The sequence below is a fragment of the Rhinolophus hipposideros genome (assembly GCF_964194185.1).
Source record: "Rhinolophus hipposideros genome assembly, contig: HAP1_SCAFFOLD_55, whole genome shotgun sequence".
Classification (NCBI taxonomy): Eukaryota; Metazoa; Chordata; class Mammalia; order Chiroptera; family Rhinolophidae; genus Rhinolophus; species Rhinolophus hipposideros.
Window position 1 is genome coordinate 70,097 of NW_027669331.1, and position 22,098 is coordinate 92,194.

Genomic DNA, 22,098 nt, shown 5'->3' on the forward strand with positions numbered 1-22,098 from the left:
TAGCCACAGCAATCAGACGAGAAAAATAAATAAAAGGCATCCAAATTGGTAAGGAGGAAGTAAAATAGTTATTATATGCAGATGACATGATACTATATAGAGAGAACCCTAAAGACTCCACCAAAAAACCATTAGAACTGATAAATGTATTTAGTAAAGTAGCAGGATACAAAATTAATATTCAGAAATCAGTTGCATGTGTATATACCAATAATAAAGTATCAGGAGAAATTAAGAAAAGAATCCCATTTACAATTGCTTCAAAGACTATAAAATACCTGGGAATAAATTTAATGAAAGAAGTAAAACATCTATACTCAGAAAATTATAAGACACTGAAGAAAGAAATTAAAGAGGATACAAATAGATGGAAGCACATAATATGCTCATGGATAAGAAGAATTAATAGAGTGAAAATGTCCATACTGCCTAAGGCAACATACGAATTCAACGCAATTTCTATCATATTACCAAGGATGGTTTTCACAAGAATAGAACGTATAATCCTGAAATTTATATGGAACCATAAAAGATCCTGGTTGGCCTCGGCAATCTTGAGAAATAGGAATAAAGTGGGAGGTATAACGATACCTGACATCAAATTATACTACAAGGCTACAGTAATCAAAACACCACGATACTGGTATAAAAACAGATACATTGATCAATGGAACACAATAGAGAGCCCAGCAATAAATCCATGCCTATATTGTCATTCAATCTATGACAATGGAAGCAAGAATTTATGGTGGGGTAAAGACAGTCTATTCAACAAATGGTGTTGGCGAAACCTGGACAGACACATGCAAAAGAATGAAGCTGGACCACTTCCTTACACGATATACAAGAATAAATTCAAAATGCATTAAAGACATAAGTGTAAGATCTGAAACCATAAAATTTCTAGAAGAAAATATAGGAAGAAACTTTATAGACATTACCTGGAGTAAGATTTTTACTGATACATCCTCTCAGCCAAGAGAAGTAAGAGAAAAAATAATCATGTGGGATCACATCAAACTAAAAAGTTTTTTCACAGCAAAGGAAACCATCAATAAAACAAAAAGGGATCCTACTGTATGGGAAAAGATATTTGCCAATGATATATCTGATAAGGGATTAATATCACAAATCTATAAAAAACTTACTCAACTCAACTCCAAAAAAACAAACAACCCAATTAAAAAATGGGCAGAGGACTTGAGGAGACATTTTTCTAAAAAGGACATACAGAAGGCAAGAAGACATATGAAGAAATGCTCAACCTCACTAATCATCAGAGAAATGCAAATAAAAACCACAATGAGATACCACCTCACCCCAGTCAAAATGGCTATCATCAATAAATCAACAAACAACAAATGCGGGCGGGGATGTGGAGAAAAGGGAACGCTAGTGCACTGTTGGTGGGATTGCAGATTAGTGCAGCCACTATGGAAAACAGTATGGAGGTATCTCAGGAATCTGAAGATAGAACTACCCTATGATCCAGTAATCCCACTCCTAGGCATCTACCCGGAGAAATCCAAAGCTCCAATTCAAAAATCTGTATGCACTCCTATGTTTATTGCAGCACTTTACACAATAGCCAAGATACAGAAACAACCGAAATGCCCATCGGTCGATGACTGGATTAAGAAGCTGTGGTACATTTATACAATGGAGTACTACGCAGCCATAAAGAAAAAAGAAATCTTATCATTTGCAACAACATGGATGGATCTAGAGAACATTATGTTAAGTGAAATAAGTCAGAAAGAGAAAGACAAGTACCATATGATCTCACTTATATGCAGAATCTAAAGAAAAGAATATGTGTATGAACTAATCAGAAACAGTTTTGGGGACACAAAAAACCGAGAGTTGTTAGATGGGCAGGGGGGAGGGGGTTGGGGATGGGGGGAAGGGTGAAGGGATTGGGGGGCGGCTGGTGACCACAGGATGGCCTCAGGGTTTTTTGAGAATTACTTTGGGGAACTTATTCAATAGTGTTTGGGGATTTTGTTGGGTGTCCGATGGACATGTGTCCTGTTTGGGAGACCACCTCAGGGATGCTGTGGATGCCTGGTCATGGCATTGTACACCAGAGACTGGACATTAATGAATGCCAACTATAATTTTATGTGTATAATGTGATGGCTCGGTGTGAGGTCGGGGTGGTGGTGGATGGGGGGAGGGGGGTTCACGGTGTGAGGGATGTAAAAATAAAATAAAATAAAATAAAACTATAAAAAAATAAAAAAAAATAAAACAAAAAGGGATCCTACTGAATGGAGAAGATATTTGCCAATGATATATCTGATAAGGGGTTAATATCCCATATTTATAAAATGTCTCAGTCAACTCAACTCCAAAATAACAAACAACCCAATTAAAAAATGTGCAGAGGACATGGAGAGTAATTTTTTTAAAAAGGACATACAGATGGGAAACAGACATATGAAAAAATGCTCAACTTCACTAATCATTAGAGAAATGCAAATAAAAACCGCAATGAGATACAACCTCACCCAAGTCAAAATGGCTTTCATCAACAAATCAACAAACAACAAGTGCTGGCCTGGATGTGGAGAAAAGGGAACGCTTATGCACTGTTGGTGGGATTGCAGATTGGTGCAGCCACTATGGAAAACAGTATGGAGGTATCTCAAAAATCTGAGAATGGAACTACCCTATGACCCAGCAATTCCACTCCTAGGTATCTATCAGGAGAAATCCAAAACTCTAATTCAAAAAAATTTATACACCCCTATCTTTATTGCAGCACTATACACAATAGCCAAAACATGGAAACAACCGAAATGCCCATTGGTAAACGATTGGATTAAGAAACCGTTACAGTTATACAATGGAGTATTTCACAGCCACGAAGAAGAATGAAATCTTACCATGCAACAATATGGATGGACGTAGAGAACATTATATTAAGTGAAATAAGTCAGACAGAGAAAGACAAATACCATATGATCTCATATGGGGAATCTAAAGAAAATAATAAATGAATGAACTAATCAGAAACAGTCTCAAAGACACAGAGGAAAAACTGAGGGTTGCTAGATGAGGGGGTGGGGATAAGGGGGAAAGTCACGGGATCAGAATGAACAGTTGGTAACCACAAGAGTGCCACGGGGATACGAGAGTCAATTTGGGGAATGTAATCAATAATTTCGTAAAGATTTTGTAGGGTATCCAATGGATACTTGTCTCATTAGGGAGACCACCTCAGGGATGATGTAGATGGCTGATCACTGCACTGTACACCTGAAGCTGAATAATGAATGTCAAGTACAATTTACATGTACATATAATACATATACATATTTTATATAAAAATATATATATACATACTATATATATATATCTTATATAAATATATATATTACATATATATTACATATAGTTACAAGAAGCGGAGTACAGCATTAGGAATAGAGACAGTGGAAATGTAATGGCTGTGTGAGATGTCAGAGAGGCAGTGGAGGGGGGAGGGGGTTATGACTGTGTGAGGGATATAAATGATACATGTCTAGCTATTACATTGTTTTGTGCACCGGAAACGAATAAAAGAATGTGAAAAACAGAAAAAAAACAGTAAACTGGAAAGGGAACAATGAAAAGCTTCAAAAAAAAAATAAAAAAACAAAAACTATCTTACAGAAGAAAAAAAAGATACATAGAAACAAAGGAAAATGAAAATACATCCTACCAAAATTTTGGGGATGCAGCGAAAGCAGTTTTAAGAGGGAAATTTATATCATTACAGGCCTATCTCAAGAAATAAGAAAAATCCCAAATAGATAACCTCATCTTTACATCTTATGGAGCTAGAAAAAGAAGAACAAATGAAACTGAATGTCAGCAGCAGAAAGAAAACAATAAAAATCAGAGCAGAACTAAATGAAACAGAGAACAAAAAGAGAATAGAAAAAATTAATGTGACAAAGAGCTGGTTCTTTGAAAAGATTAATACAATTGACAAATCCTTGGTAGACTCAGTAAGATAAAAAAAGACTAATAAAATCAGAAATGAGAAGGGAAGTTATCACGGACGCCACCGAAACACAAAGCATCATCCAGGAATACTATGAGGGACTACATGCCACCAAATTCAATAACCTAGAAGAAATGGACAGGTCCTTGGAAACATATAGCCTTCCTAGGCTGAATCATAAAGAACTGGAAAATCTAAATAGATCGATCACCACTAAGGAAATTGAATCAGTCATCCAAAACCTTCCCAGAAGCAAAAGTCCACGACCAGATGGCTTCACTAGTGAATTCCACCAAATCTACAAAGAGGATATAATACCTGTCCTACTCAAACTCTTCCAAAAAATTGAAGAAGAGACAATACTCCCTAAATCATTTTATGAGGCCAACATTACCGATACCAAAACCTGGTAAGGATAACACAAAAAAAGAAAACTACAGACTATTATCTCTGATGAATGCAGATGCAAAAATCCTAAGAAAAATGCTAACAAATCGAATGCAACAATATGCTAAAAAGATTATTCATCATGACCAAGCAGATTCATCCCAGGTGCACAAGGATGGCTCAACATTCAGAAATCCATCAATGTGATTCATCCCATAAACAAAATAAAGGACAAAAATCATATGATTATATCAATTGATGCAGAAAAAGCATTTGACAAGATACAACATCCATTTATGATTGGATCACTTAATAAAATAGGTATAGAAGTAAAATACTTGAACATAATAAAGGGCATATATGACAAACCCTCAGCTAATCTCATAATTCATGATGAAAAACTGAAGCCCTTTTCTCTACGTTCAGGAACACCGCAGGGCTGTCCCCTATCACCTCTGCTTTTAAGCATAGTGTTGGAAGTCCTCGCCAGAGCAATCAGGCAAGACAAATAAGTAAAAGGCATCCAAATTGGGAATGAAGAAATTAAATTGTCACTCTTTGCAGATGACATGATGCTATATATAGAAAACCCTAAAACTCCACCAAAAAGCCATTGAAAACAATCGACAAATACAGTAAAGTTGCCGGCTACAAAATCAATGTACAAAAGTCCATTGTATTCCTATATACTAACAATGAAATCTCAGAAAAAGAAAGCAAAAGAACAATTCCTTTTGCAATTGCAAGAAAAAGTATAAAACACCTAGGATTAAACTTAACCAAGGATGTGAAGGATTTATACGCTGAAAACTATAAGACATTTTTAAAAGAAATTGAAGAAGACACAAAGAAATGGATAGACATTCCATGCTCATGGATTGGAACAAGCTACATAGTTAAAATGCCCGTATTACCAAAACAATATACAGATTTAATGCAATCTCCATCAAAATCCCAATAGCACATTTTAAAAAATAGAACAAAAAAATCATCAGATTTGTATCGAACCACAAAAGACATCAACAGCCAAAGGAATCCTAAGCAAAAAGAACAATGCTGGAGGTATCACACTCCCTGACTTTAGCTTGTACTAAAGGGCAATAATAATCAAAACAACATGGTATGGGCAGAAAAACAGACACATAGACCAATGGAATAGAATTGAGATCCCAGAAATAAACCCACATAAATATGGACAGACAATTTTTGACAAAGAAGCAAAAAGCATACAATGGAGAAAAGACAGCTCCTTCGATAAATGGTGCTGGTAGAATTGGAAAACCACATGCAAAAGAATGAAACAGGGCTGAAATCTGTCACCGTGTACCAAAATTAATTCAAAATGGATCAAAGACTTAAGCATAAAACCTGAAATAATAAACTGCATAGAAGAAAACATAGTTACTAAACTTATGGACCTTGGGTTCAAAGAGCATTTTATGAATTTTATGACTCCAAAGGCAATGGAAGTAAATGCTAAAATAAATGAATGGGACTATATGAAACTTAAAAGCTTCTGCACAGCAAAAGAAACCATCGATAAAATAAAGAGACAACCAACTGAATGGGTGAAAAAGTTTGCAAACAGTGCCTCCGATAAGGGGCTAATATCCAAAATATACAAGGAACTCATGCAACTCAACACACAAAAAAACAAACAACCCAATTGAAAAATGGGCAGAGGACCTGAAGAGACATTTCTCCAAAGAGGACTTACAAATGGCAAATAGACATATGAAAAAATGCTCCACATTACTAATCATCAGAGAAATGCAAATAAAAACCACAATGAGATATCACCTCACCCCATTCAGAATGGCTATCATCAACAAGACAAATAGTAACAAGTGTTGGAGAGGCTGTGGAGAAAAAGGAACCCTCATACACTGTTGGGGGGAATGCTGGCTGGTGCAGCCGCTATGGAAGGCAGTGTGGAGGTTCCTCAAGAAATTACAAATAGAATTACCACATGACCCAGCAATCTCTCTCCTGGGTATCTACTCAAATAATCTGAAAACTTTGAATCATAAAGACAAGTGTGCTCCAATGTTCATTGCAGCTTTACTTACGGTGGGTAAGACAACGGAAACAACCAAAACGTCCTTCGATAGATGAATGGATAAAGAAGTTGTGGTACATATAAATAATGGAATAGTATTCGGTGGTAAGTAAAGATGAAATAGGACTATTGCTAAATGGGGTCTAATGGGGTGATGGAAAGAGAACTGGCTGGCTGGTGACCACACAATGTGAGATATAGATAATATATTACAGAATTGTACACCTGAAATCCATGTCACTTTATTAACAATTGCACCCCAATAAACTTTAATTTAAAGGAAAAAAACCCTCAAGTGGTGATATATTATAAAATGGTTCACAGTGACACATTTTCCATTACAAACATAAAACAATGGTAGGGGGAACACTATTAAATTTTACAAGTGCTACACAAAACTAAATTCAGAGTAAAAAAGTTAATTTCACACAGGAGCCTTTTACCTTGGTACCAACATCCAAGAGTCCATCGTCTGATATAGCCCGTGAATCATTCCTGCCAGGTTTCCAGGAAAGACTTTAGGGTAAAAATACACAACAAAAACAGTGAGTGCATTCCTTTACAAAAACAACAAACACAAAGGGAGCAAAATTCAGCTATCTGCATAGGAAATGAAGTTTCTTGATATGATTAAAATTTAGACGATGTTCTAGAAAAGCTATCAGTTATCTATTGCTGCCTCCACCACTCCCAACTCGTGCAATATTTAATGAAGAGACACTCTAAGTTTCCATAACAAAGAATGACAGCAAACATGTTGGCAACACCTGAGAGTACCTTGTTTTCACCAAAAGTCCTGAAGGCTGAATTGAAAACGCAATTAATAGCTGACAATAGGAACGTGAACTGGGACAAAAGCAATGACCTAAATCAAGGTAGAACGATACACTAACCCTTCTCCATGGTCTGTCCCTGGTTCAAAGATTAATCTGTGTGGGTCAAAAACGGCAGTCTTGCTTCTTTAACATAGAAAGCAGTTACTAAACTTACCCCATTCCTTGTTTTCACTCAAAAACACTACAGTGAGGTCCCTGAAATGCATGAAATGTTTGCAGCTTACATGTACAAAAGTCAAAGAACAAATATGTACGTTGTTAGCCTCCCCACTCCCAGATCACTTGTCCGCACAGCTTGCTGGCAATCTCCAAACTTGAAAACTTCAGCCTACGAAGGCATAGACTCCTGAAACAAGGTTGGGCTCAAATGACCCACAGTAGGAGTTCTCTATTTCGCTGTTCCTGGAAAACAAGCTAAATGGAGCCTCAGTCATCCACTCCCAACACAGGCATGTTACCACCTACCCAACTCCATTACTGTTTTCACAGTAATGCCCAACCCTCCATCTCCATGGGAAGGACATCAGCGCGTTGGGCAAAGAGGTGGAGGTGACGAGACACCTGCTGTGGGCCATAGATCTATGTAGTTCAGCAATCTCCAGTGCCTTTGGACTCAAGGGGACCCCCTCTGTAATTCCGGGTGCAGGTGGAAGATACCACATTCCTACTTGCTATAAAGAGAGTGTTTCCAAAGGCTCAAAGGTTTAATATGTTTTCACACAAACCTTAAATTTTCCTGGTTCCTCCAATTCAACAAGCAAAACTACTTAGACAACTACCAACATCCTGTGTCCTTCCTTCCTGTAATTTCTCTTTACCTTGTCATACCCTACCATTCTGATCTCTTTTCCCTCATCTGATGTCTAATCTCTGCTCTAAGAGCCTTATTCCTATCCCAACCTGTGTTGTTCCTATTGAAACGTGGATTCCCCTGCTAATTCCATTCTTAGCCTCTTCCATTGCATTCACTAGACCTTTCCATAATTAAAACACTCACCCAAAGGATGATAAAGAAGGAAGTGTACTGGGCTTAGAAACCTATACTAATCTCATTTCATCACTCACTGTAGTCAAATAAGTCACTTCAATCTCTGGGAGTTCAAACTCCTCATGTGATCAACCACTTGACCAAAACATTAATGGCAGCATGAAGTACTAGGGGTGTTTGCAATAATTAATTGATAACATTCCTTCAACACCTGGAATTCTATGAATTTTTGGTTCTGTCTATAAAAATGGAGAATACTTAGCTGGCAGAAGTGGAAAAAAATAACAGCAACAAAACTACCCCGAGTAAAGCAGAGAAAAAGGTAAAAAATCAAGAAAAGTCATGGAAGAAGGAAGAAAGACTAGAAAAAAAGAAAAAACTTCCTAGAATGAGGGAAGCGTACTAGCTTAAATGGAAACACAGTAATGGGAGTCAGTAAGTAGAAAAATCAATGAAAAATATCCTCTCAATTTGTGCTGAATTAACACAACAGTGTATACATAGATGATCTTCACTTACAGAACAACGATTCGTCCCAAGAAGGGTACATCGCATTATCCCTGAAAACATTTATCTGATTAGGTCTTGCTTATGTACAACCTGTGGTTCTGTGGCCACAGCGAACTGACATCTGCCCTCAACACTGATGGTGAAAACAAGGTTCTCGTGACTGCTGCAATTGTCAAGTACATTAAGACAGAGCTTGGGCTAACTGGGCTTGATAGGAAACTTCTAAATCAGCACTAAGGCATCACTAAACGGGACTCTCTGAGGCCACCTGACTTGTACCTGAATCTTGAATCCAGTCCTGTCCAGGCACTTCTCAGTATAGGCTGAGGGACAAGAGAACGGACTTGGGAAACCAAGCAGGCTGAAGGTCACATCACATGTCAGCCACTTGGTAACTATGGAATCAGGGTTAAATTAATCCACCTCCTGGAACCATACTCCTCTAATGAATAAAAACGGCCGAACGGCACAGCTACTTTGCAAATCTACTGTGCCGACGACCTGGGATAACCAATGTTAGGCACATAGTATAGGGTCTAGCCCAGAGCAGAACACTCATTAAAGCTTACTAGCTTCTCTCCGCAGTCTCTTAGTTAACATGCAATTTTAGAAATCCATAAAATCCTACCTGCTTGCATGGTCGCATTGAGAACACTCATCCACTGTTAAAAGAAAAAAATTCAAATACATTGTAAATACACAATAGAAAAACACAGAACTTTGAAAGCATCAGACTGAAGTGATGAAAAAATATTTCTTTGGGAACACCCCTGAAGACTATAGTAGAGTGAATGTTACTGATACAACTGGTGGGCAATTAATACATGAAGAACTTTTACTTCCTCTCCTATATATATGTGTGTATATATATTCATATTTATATATTCATACATATATACGTACACATATGTATGTACATGCATGTACTTATGCATGTTTGTATGTATTATACATTTATATCTAATGAGAGAAAAATAAACGTGATGTGCAATCATTTGATAGCTACAAGTCAAGTGCTACTTACAATGATTGTAATCCTTACCAAACCCATCGGAGTGAACGAAAATGGTATCAGTAGTAAAATCACTATCATAAACTAACACGGTCCAATTTAAATAGCATGATTTTTCTGCACTTCTGTCATGAAGAGCAGTTAGAAGAGAGTCCACTTGTTTTGCTCTGACACAGTACCGCTGTGCCGCTCTTCAGTCAAGGGTGTTCAGTTTAGGATGAAACACCCTGTCATTAGCAGCTTAGTCAAAGGCAGTCTGCTTTGCAGCACGGCAAAACACAGGAAACAGACTCTTTCTGGCCCTCTCTCCAGTGCAGGATAAGTATGAAAGACTTTGCGATTCCAGTTTTATCAAGTCTAACCCCTGAGACTGTTTCCCTCCATTGCTGGAGAATCTATCCGGCTCACCTCATAGAGCAGGAAGGTCCAAAGAGTTATTGCTGTACAGCAGCGTGTGATGCCATTTTTCTCATCCCTCCCCATAGTGGCAAATGTGTATAGAAATCATGGTTTTTTACCTTGTAAGTCATATGTCATCAAATCCTAAGCCGATGAATAACAGCAAACAAACAAACACCCCCCCCCAAAAAGACAAAGAGGTTATCTTGAATAACTACCTTCAATGACCCTGGAGTTTTAAGTTTTTAAACAGTCAAAAAGATGGCCACTGTATGATTCCAACTATATGATATTCAGAAAAAAACAAAACTATGAAGCAGTAGAAAGACGTGTGGCTTCCGGAGGTTAGGGAGAAGGGAGGGCTGAGGAAACGCCACAGAGGGTATCTAGTAGTGGATCTAGTCTGGGTGAGACTGGAAGGGGGGAGACCTGTCATTATACGTTTGTCAAACCCCACAGATTGGACCACAGCAAGAGTGAACTCTAACGTCAAGTGTGTGCTGTGAGTGGTCATGCTGAGTCAGTGCAGTTCATGGGTCGTCGTGAATGTACCACCCGCGGGCAGGGTGTCAACAGTGAGGGAGGCTCTGTGTGGACGGGGACATGGGTTTTGAGGGAACTTTCTCTACTCTCCACTCAATTTTGCCCTGAACCTAAACCTGCTCTAAAAACGAAGGCTTACTAATTAAAAAAAAAAAAAGTTTTCCACTGAACCTGCTATTACCAGATATGAACACATTAATGCTATTTTCAAAATACAGTCACCTTGAAAATGAATATAAAGATCCAGTATCAGAATATGATTATTCACCCAACCGAATGAAGCATATGAAAAGCCATAAACAAAGCAAGTGATTTTTGGAATACTTACACAAGAAAATCACTGATAAACGTGACTGAACATCTCGCATTAGCATGCTGAATAGGGATGCCAAGTGAATCAAAATGGAATCGTCCCTGTACTTACAGGACAACTTTGATTCTCATTGTAAATCAAAAATCATTGTGCTGATTTTATTCAAAAGCTATATTGAAACATTAATCACACAAAAAGATTGTAATTGCCATGGTTATTGCCATAGTAATGTATGTACAATACCTTTGAAATACTCACGAAAAGGCAAAAAAGTAACCAGCACTGCAATTTTTAATGGATGATACAACCAAAACCAGTACCAAGGCACGTCACCATATTACTTGCTATTAAAATAAAATTTTAAGCTACACCAAAAATTAAGTCATGCCTATAACTGCTGTGCAGAAAAGATTTCATACAGCAGGCCTGACTGCTATCCTTTGAAAGTCCTGCTTGAATGGCTGGCCCTTGGCTGGTATCTGGAAACCTGCATATGGGGAGGGTTCCCACCATTCCCTAACTAAGTGTGGCTCACCGTGCCTGAAATGCTTGTACGAACAAGGTGGTTCATGCTGGACACTCGCTTTCCTTCTGGGAATCAGGAATGTTAGCACCTGCTAGGGGGACGCTGCCTATGTGACTGGCGTGCCATGAAAGCACTCCATGAAGGCACTGAGTCTAATGAGACTCCGGTACCACTAGACAGCATTTCACATGTGGTGCCAGAATTTAACAGTGGGGAATTAAGCACATCCTGCTAACTCCACAGGACATGCGTCTTAGAAACTTGCGCCTGGTTCCCTCCTGTCAGACACTGTCACATACACCTTTTCTCTTTGCTGATTTTGCTCTCACTGTAATAAATCACAGGCATTAGTACAGCTATAGGCTGAGTCTTGTAAAGTGCTCTAGTGAATAACCAAACCTAGGGGTGGTGTTAAGAATCTCTAATAAATGGCATTATATGAAATTTTCATTCTTTGGGTTGATGCTTTCTACATGATTAAGGTCAGAAGGTGATTTTGCAGATTACCTATCATTAAATTTGTTTTTTTTTTATTCTTCTTTTGCAGATTCCTGTAGAGCTAGATATATTTGAATAAAGGCATAAAGAGGATAAATGAAATGATGTCAGAAAATACTGTAAAACAAGCAACCATCCTATTTTAATCAGAATAAAAAATAAAACATCCTAATGACAACATGTTCTATCAGTTCCTATATAGCAAATGAAGAGATCACACTGTCAATTTTCTACAACTAGGTAGGGTTTATGTCCTTTTTATAAGAGTTATGAATCAATCAAGTAACTGGGATAATTACAGAAAAACATATAACTATCACTTGTAGTATAATAATGTACACTGATTATAGAGTTCCTTTGCTTTCTAAACCTCTTTATTGCTTATAAAACTAAAAACATAGCTCTAGTATGAAAAAGCAGTGGTTAACAGAATATGTGAAAAGGAAACAAAAAATTATATCCATGTAGGATGAGTTACCCATGGATATACCAAGAAACTCAACATTCAGAGGAAAAAAACGTGTCTTCCCTATTGACCTGCTGTTCTTCTCTCTCCATCTGATAATGTCCTAGTCACTCTTCTCATGTCCCATTGAAATGCTAGTGCACATTCTGGAAACCTAGGAATCATCTTAGTTTTCTCACTCCCCACTAACTTTTTACATTCAATCATCACTAAATTGTATTAACCATAACACTCTCCAGGCTCTGCTTTATTTTTCCACAGCCACTGCCCTAGTCAAACAGGGGCTCTTAGCAGATGGCTTTCACAGGGGGAAGAAATGAAACACCACCGACTCTTATTGTTGCTTCCTAAATGAATAGGATTTATTTTCAGCAAAACAAATGAGAAAGACATTAGCCAGCAAAGACCAACATGTTAAATTGAATAAATTAACCTTCCTGACTTTTTTTTCTTTCAAAATGGATGGGTGAAAAATATCACAATGGACTGATACTAGTCCAAGGAAGTAAAAGCTTCCTTTGTCTGCCACTTATTTTCATGTGCTTTTCTTCAATCTATCCTCTATGTGAGGGGCCAGCAAACTCCAACCTGCCATCAATTTTTGTAAATAAAGCTTTACTGTAGCACAGTCTTGCCTATTCAGTTGGCCCACGACTGCTTTCACACCATGATGGCAGATTTGAGTAGGTATGACAGAGACCACATGGCCTAAAATCAGGCCCTTTACAGAATAAGCTTGCTGGTCCCTGCTTTATACCACAACCAGAGTGTCCGAATGCCGTCTCATCTTGTTCCTAGTCTGCTCAAAACTCTCCCATGATCCCTGCAGTAACCATTGCTGAGTCCCTGCCCACTTGCCATTTCTTCATCTTCATTCTCACTGGAGAACCACAATGCTGTGTGGATATTTACTGTCCCAATACACAAAGAACATGGCCTCTCTCCAGCTCCACAAAGAAAAATGATTATACTAAGCTAATCACAGTGACTGCTTTACCCCTAACTGCTGTGGGAACCAGCATGTGCTGTACCCTAGCCTGGAAATGTTAAGGGATATACTGGCAGCCTCTCAGTCTTCTTCCTATTTAAAAGAATCACATAGCTGAACATCACCGTTTATCAGGGAAACAGATATCAAAACCACAGAGCAATACCACCTCATTACTCTCAGATGGCTACCATCAAAATGGCACCATATAACAAATGTCGGCAAGGAAGTGGAGGAAAGGAAAAACAGAGCCTGCACTGTTTTTGGATTTGTAAATTGTTATATTCACTGGGGGAAACAGTATGGAGATTCCTCAAAATATCAGAAATAGAACTGCCATGAGATCTTGCAATTCTACTTCTGGGTATTTGTCCAACAAAAAACAAAACAGTAATTTGAAAAGACATCTGCACCTCTATGTTCACTGCAGCAGTATATATAATAGCCAGGATATGGAAGCAACATAGGCGTCCTTCGATAGATGAATGCATAAAGAGGATTTGATATGTGTGTGAGGTGTGTGTGTGTGTGTGTGTGTGTATACAGTAATACTATAACTGATATTAGAATAATTAACTCATCCTTAATATAACTGATATAATAATAACTCATCCATAAAAGATGAAATCTTGCCCTTTGTAACAATGTGGAAGTTCCTAGAGGTATTATGTTAAGTGAAAGAAGACAGAAAAAGACAAATACCTTATGATCTCATTTATATGTGGAACCTAGAAAAGCAAAACAAACAAAACAGAAACAGACCCATAGCTACAAAAAAGCAACTTGATTTTTCCCAGATGAAAGGGAGTTGAAGAGATGAACGAAAAAGAAAGTGAATGAGAAGTACAAACTTCCAGTGATGAAATATCTAAGCCACAGGGATGTAGTTAACAGCACAGGGAAAATATCAATAATATTACAGTCACTTTGAAGGGTGATAGATGCTTACTAGACATATTGTGGTGATAACCTCGCAAGGTATATCAGTGTCAAATCACTATGTTGTACACCTGAACTGATATAATGTGGTATGCCAACTATATACCACAGAAACGCAGTCCTTCAGCCTTTGGATATTGTCCTGTGAGAATATGATGCTTGGAGCCGTTGCTAATTAACCAGCCAGCAAATGAGACTTAAACAAAACACTGACAACCTCACAACTGAAACAGGGACAACAACAGGCAACTCATGGCATCACAGAACCACCAAAACCATCCTGGTGCCTCCTGTTGTAACCACTGTTAATTAGGTCACCTATTACCTGCAGCTAAACTATTCTAACTGATATATTTCCCAAGGCCTACAGGATAAGAGCAACTCCTTTCTCTAGAACTAAAGACTTTCTTAAGCTCGCCTTACCTAGGTGTTCACCACCTTCTCAACCATTCCCACAGCACGCTTTTTATACCATCAAAACTGAACTGCTTGTAAATCCTGCGAAGTTCACTGTGTATCTTAGCCTATGTCTGCAGTTCCTTCTGCCAAACCTGTAATCTTGATTATTGTTTCCCCTGCCCAACACGGTCCTGCCTCTTTATCTGGCCAACTCCCACTCACACTGCATACTTCCCTTAAATCCTACCCAGGTTTTTACAACCGAAATCATCATCATGGACATAAAGTGTCTGGCCCACGAGATCTGACAATTAGGTTCACGAAGTCATCCTAGAAAAAGTGCTGCATACCTCATTGCTGAATATCACTATGGTCACATTCTAAGTACTGCCCTTGGGAAGCTGTGCACCGATGCTAGTGCCTAGTCCACCCTTCAAAGCAATTTTGGAACTCTTTTTCTGGAATGGCCATCAGAGCTGTTGTTGTATTACTCTTGATGTCCCGAATGTCATCAAAATGTCTTTCTTTCAGTATTTCCTTTATCTTCGGGTAAAGAAAGAAGTCATTGGGGACCAGATCAGGTGAGTAGGGTGAGTATATCAATACAGTTATTTGTTTACTGGCTAAACACTCCCTCACAGACAGCGCCGTGTGAGCTGGTGCATTGTCGTGATGCAACAGCCATGAATAGTGGGCCAAAGGTTGAGGTTGTTTTCTTCTAACATTTTCATGCAGTCTTTTCAGAACTTCCAAAAACTAAACATGCTTAACTGTTTGTCCAGTTGGTACAAATTTATAATGAATAATCTCTCTGATATCAAAACAGGTTAGCAAAATTGTTTTGATTCTTGATTTGGACTGGAAGAACTTTTTTGGTCATGGAGAATTGGCTGACGTCCATTGTGCACTTTGATGCTTTATTTTAGAATCGTATTGGTATACCCAGGTTTCATCACCAGTGAAAACACGGCTCAAAACATTGTCTTGCCTCTCCAAAAGGTCTTGGCAACCTTTGACTCTCCTTTGCTTTTGTTCATCGGTGAGCCCCTTTGGATCTATTTTTGCACACACCTTTCTCATGCCAAGATTTTCAGTTAAAATTTTCCTAACTGTTTCTGTATCGATGTTTACTTGGTCTGCTATGCTTCTCACAGTCAGCCAATGATTTTGACTCACAATTCAATGAATTTTTGCAATGTTTTCCTCAGTTCTGGTCAATTCTGGCCACCATGACGTCTCTTCATCAGTGACACAATCTTTCCCCTCAGAAAAATGTTTAATCCATTTGTTCATGGCCGTTTTCTTCATGACATTATCCCCATGAACCTGGACTAACATGTTCCTGATTTCACTTCCACTCTTGCCAAGTTTAACAAGAAATTTAATGTTTGATCATAGCTCTGATTCAAGCTCAGACAGCCTCGCAATGGCACACAAAAACATGCAACAACAACGAGCAAGACACTGCCACTCAGCAAGACACAGCCACACATCAACACAAACACAACTCTGAGACACTGATATACCAAGGTTATGAAACCTTACTGAGCTGTTTGTACAGTGCTGCCAATGTAAGCGCACGGTGGCAAGTTCTCAAACTTAATTGTCAGATCTGATACTACACACCGAATAACAAACAATAATGATAATTATAAGCTCTCAGTGGGCTCTGGCACCTAGTAAGCACTGTGTAAAGTATAATAAATAATAAAAATGACAATAATAAGAACACGCCCTTGGAGGTAGGGACTGTGGTTTTAAAATGCTTGTCTTCTACAACATCAAAATAACACTTAGTGCCTAAAAGACACCTGATGGTTACACAGCAAATGGCTGCAGAGGCAAATAAATAAATAAATGAAAAGATCGCCCTTGAAAATTCTGTTTTAAGAAACCATAGAAATAAACCAGGGACAGCTCTAAAGTCTTAGGGGCACATTAAAGATCAAATTCCGTTTCATCTCTGTGTTTCCTATAACTTGCAAAACCACCGACACAAGTGCTTTGATAGAGGTCTACTAAGTTAAAGGGGTCCTCGGGCATTTCAGATTGCACAGTGCACAAGGTGCCACATTCAGTGAGTAGAATAGCGTTTTTGTCATTGTGAAACTTTTCTGTACTTTTATTATAATCTTTTGAGTCCTAAGTTAGGCTATGGGAACATTTATTATGATTATCTTTTGACTAGTGGCTACAGAGCATATTGTTCTAGAGAAATTACACTGTCATGACAACTATCCAACTAACAGAAGAAAACATCTTCTAATGAGGTCAACATGTCTCACTCTGTTTTGACTTATGAGGAAAAAAGGTGATAATAGTGAGACCTTGTTGGCATATCCACATGGAAAATAACCCATGCTTCTCAACAAGGCACAGCTTTACTGACTTGTATCAGTAGATACGTTTTAAAAACAGTCTCACTGCGATTCCTTCACACTGGCTAAGTTTTGCAGCTCTTATTGTTTGCCATTTGTTTGTGGGACTAGGAAGGTATTGTTGAGTTCCTAGTTTTAGTTACATTATGGTGAGACAAACCACAATGTAATAACAAGAATTCAATCACTACATGTAATCCATTTGCTGTAAAATTTAAACAAATATTTATTTTTACAAGTCCAACTTATTGACCAACTTATAAGGTGATTATAGAAGCAACATACAACATACTAATTTAAAAATCATTTTTCTTATTTACATAAATATCATATGGGATTGTAGGGGTCATGACTAGATAAATGAGTTTCTTTTCTCTCAGATTTTAAATTACCTACAATTAACTTTTATAATAATTCTGAATACTAGACTATGAAGAAAGACATTAACTAACAAAGAAAAAATATACATGCAATATACACATTTTTTTAACAGCTCTTTCAATAGCAAAACTTTCTTAGTCTTACTGTATGTCTGGTAGGACCACAAAGAATACTTCACCATTAAGAGTCTTACCTCGACTGTTACTGTCAGAAGACGTTTTACATCTCCTTTCCTTTTTATAATCAGAAATTAGTTGGGCGTTGCTATGTATAAAAGAGGTGAGAATATTACTGTTTTAATACTGACAGGAAAACATTTATCAAAACATGGAATTCTTAGAGTATTTCAGGTAATGTCTGAGCTAATATAAAAACTTGAATTATCCCATACGCTTCAATTTTGTAAGTTCTAAAGACAAACAAATAAAGAAACAAAAACTCATAGACACAGACAACAGTTCAGTGGTTGTCAGAGAGTAAGTGGAAGAGGGGATAGTAGAAAAGGGTAAAGGGGGTCAAACATATGGTGACAGAAGGAGAACTGACTCTGGGTGGTCAACACACAATGTGATATATAGACAATATATTAAAGAATTGTACGTTTGAAACCTATGTAATTTTACCCCTATTGTCACCCCTATGTCACCCCTATAAATTTAAGTTAAACCCCTATGTCACCCCTGTAAATTTAAGTTAAAAAAACCCATAGTAAGTTGCACAAAATGTTTCTTAAGCATGTGATTAAAGAAGACAAAAGAGCAAGGTGAACCAGTCATGCTGAGGGCAGCATAGTTCAGTCAGTTAATTAGAATTAGCAGGGGCGAGAGTTGAGAACTCAGAAATCCTAGTTCTATAGCCCACAAGATCCGTTTTCGGGGAAGTCACCGCTGTTAGGCTCAGAGCTTTCCTCTACAAACCAAGCATCTCACTGCCTTATTTTACAGGTTGTCAGAGGATCAAATAGGTAATACAGCAAAATGGTAAGGCAATGGAATAAGTATTTTTGAGCTTTAGTTTTTGAAATTATTTTGGAATTCCAAATAAACCTAATGTGTGCTTTTCATAGGTTCTATTTAACATTCAAATGTTGCAGTTTACAGAAAATGTTTTTAATTTTGGTTATCAGCTACTCTCTTTGTGGTTTGTAATTCAGTACATCTCAGCTATTATGTAATTTGTAATTAAATGCGTTTAGAAATATGTTACCTCAATAAGGTAGATAACATAACTGCCCCTATTATCGTAGCTAATCACACCAGTGGCAGAAAAGTCACAGAAGTCAAGACCTGGCTTGGACTACTTCCGTCTCATGTCTACCTCCTGAAACTCTGACCTCTCAGATCTTTCTAACCTTCCTAGGCATCCCCAGTTGACTTGGAAGATAGAACACATGCACACTCATGAGGCGTGGAAGGGGTGCAGCTATTCTAACACCAAGTAACCTCCTTTAGATCCAGAGCTTTCTGTTTACTGGCTTCCGTGTCAGGCAAAACTTTAAATACTCTGAAACCTGAGGGAGAGTCAAGTCACTGGCCAGATTTTCATTATTTTGGAAAACAGATCACTGAGCCTCATCTTAACTAAGGAATCACAGGCAACTTAGTGTCTACTACTCTGGGAAAGGCGTATGGGACCTTCCAGGACCTAAGGAAAGATACTCCATGGGATAGCAAGTGGCCTTGGGGTACAGATCTGGTAACAGGAGAAAGGAAAGTCTGATCTTTTCCTGCAGCATTACTGGCACCTCTCTGACAGCTCAGAAAGTTCCAACTAACATGTGCCGGCAGAAGACACAACAAGACACTCAAAAGGGTAAGTCATTATGAGGTTTGGGCTAAGATGTGGGCCCCGCATAGTTTTTCAGTGTTGGGGAAGGCTGTGTGTGGCTAAAGCTAGAAGTCCAGACTCCCGGGACAGGGAGCTGGTGCTCTGGAATAGGAGCTAAGGATGTAAGCGAGCATCTGCATGTCAAGTTAAAAATATCGCCACTTTGAAGTCCAAGTGTGGAAAACCATGGACACAGAGGACTCGGGATCAGCAAGGGAACCTTGGAGCATAGGGAGTCATGACGACAGGACCGTTTCTATAGCAACCGTGCAGCAACACAATCGATGGAAACCAATGAATGACCAGAATGACCTTCCTTCCCTCTCCATCTAACTTGTGAAAGAGGATGGTCCCCCTTGGACTTAGGGAACACTCTGGCTTCTTGAAAAATTCAAGAGGGGAGCATAGCCAATAGCCTCCAGAAAATAGAGAATTTCCTGCTAAACTGTACAATTTACACCCCCAAATAACTAGTTGGAAAAGTCAGAGAAGAGACATTATTGGTACCTGAAACACAGGGGTTATGCTTGGAATGAAATGGAGAACGTGGGGATCCCTAAAGATAAAGGTCTTCAAAGTTCTGGGATAAGGAATCTGTCCCTTCGCTACGTCTCACACGTCTGACTGTTTGTTTTCTGGCTGAGGATGTCTACTAACTCACTGCCATCCCCCCCCTGCCTGACCCCAGTTAGGACGTCTCACCTGTTCCCTAAGAAGTAACAGTGAAAGTGTCTGGAAGCCCAGTTTGTTGATAACTACCATTTCAATGTACACACTTACTCCGTCAAACCCTTAGATAAAGCATATTCTTCAGCAGTCCTTCCAATGTCATCTTGAGCAAAGACATCTGCACCTGCCTGAAGCAGAAGCCGGACTGTATTTGAGGACTTATTCTTTGCAGCAAGCATGAGGGCTGTTCTGAAATAACGGAGAGACAACTTCACCCTTAGGAACTTAAATTACGTAAACAGCAACATTGAGAGACTTTACCAAGTTCAATATATTGCTTATCTGTATAGAATTGACCATTTACATGCTTAAGTGTTCATCTTTGTAAATTATGTCCAAATTGTGTCTAAAATGAAGGGACATAAAAACAACAACAAAAAAAAAGCCTCTTGCTCCACTTGGGTATTACCTAGAAGGTGCTAATTTAAAGTTCTCTAATAGACAAGTAACTCTGCTGAGGTCACTTATCTGAAGTAGGTGAAGATTTCAATAAAGAATTTCCCATTTCTTCCTTAGTCTTATATATGGTACATCCAAAGTCAGCTAGAAGTCAGGCAAGTTAAAGCTACTTGGCAGGCTCAAAACAATAATATTAGTACTAATTCTAGTAAACATTGTCATCATTGAGTTAACGGTGCTCATAAGCATGTGCTGGGCACTGAATCACATGCCAGGTCAAGACACACGACCATACTTGAAGGAGATATTATTTCCCTCGTTTCCACATCGGGAAACATGTTTGGTGATGACAGTAATGTTCCCATGGTCACACACGTGACACATAGGAAAGCTGAGCATTGAAGCCAGTCTTGAGTGAACTGAAAGCCCATCTCTTTTTTAATCACCCATCCATGACTTGTTTCATTAAAGAAGAAGTTTATTCAGTTAATGCTGTCTTTCTCCCTTCTACCCATACCAATTAAAAATGATAAAAAAAACCATCAAAATAGACTAGAAACGAAAAAGGATAAAAACTGAGGAATATCTGGTAGTAGTAATACACAGTCACTTAGGGCAAACCCTATAACATCAGTATTCCTTGAAGAAAACAATTTAAAGCAGTCATCCAAACAACAAAATCAACTCCTATTTACGTTTAACGTGCATCTTTTAAGGAAACCTGAATACACAGTAGAGGTTAAAAAAAACTGTCAGAGAGACTAAATCCAATATTGTATCATAAACTAAGTTAGAGTCCATACTATACAAAACTAGTAAAGTTACTGTGAAAACCCTTTAGCTAATATAATACCATGTGACCAAAAACTGCAATGACAAATGACATCAGTCGATATCATAAATGAATATGAATCCTGTAGGCTACGGTTCTTCCTGTTCACCAGGCAGAATAATTGCTTTTCTACCTAACTGACGATGTGCTGATATTTTTCACTTTGAAATTATAGGTTAATCCTCTTCTTCTTAATTTAATCTTTCTGACTTGAGTAACTGTTACCGCTCTAAAACAGTTCTAAGTTAAAAAAAAAGAACAAACAAATGTACCTTTTCCACTTATCAACTGCATGTATGTTTGCATGTCTCTCGAGTAAAAATTCCACCATTTTCCAGCGGTCCTTATACACAGCAAATAAAAGTGGTGTAAAATCAAACTGTAAAACAGAGAAAACAATTTATAGCTTAAAAAGCTAGATAGTTCTAAATTGAATTTGAAAACTCATAAAAGATCCTCTAAACTTGAACATACACTAGAGAAAGTAAATAAAAAGTAGCCCTCTGTGTTGTCATCTGCTGCTCCTTCCCTTTAAAATATCCTCCTCCTTCCTCTCTAACAGATGGACTTCCACCTCATTCTCCAGAACTCCCTTCAAACACTGACAGTCCTGGTGCCAAGAACTTTGCTCCCATCACAATCTCTATCGCACTATACTGCAGTTATTTTATCGTTCCCCACCTGAACCCAGAGCTTTC

The 22,098-nt window shown here is 38.2% G+C and overlaps 1 protein-coding gene across 1 annotated transcript in view; it reads right to left on the minus strand.

Annotated features, from left to right (window-relative positions):
- The window catches only part of LOC308495628 (uncharacterized protein), a 45,279-nt gene that overhangs the window by 14,140 nt on the left and 9,041 nt on the right, over nt 1-22,098 (minus strand). The window contains exons 4-8 of the mRNA XM_081080596.1: nt 21,673-21,779; nt 20,221-20,358; nt 17,807-17,877; nt 9,400-9,433; nt 6,881-6,953 (exon numbers count right to left, since the gene is read on the minus strand). Coding sequence (XP_080936722.1) covers nt 6,881-6,953; nt 9,400-9,433; nt 17,807-17,877; nt 20,221-20,358; nt 21,673-21,779 — 423 coding nt within the window. The remainder of the gene's footprint in view (nt 1-6,880; nt 6,954-9,399; nt 9,434-17,806; nt 17,878-20,220; nt 20,359-21,672; nt 21,780-22,098) is intronic.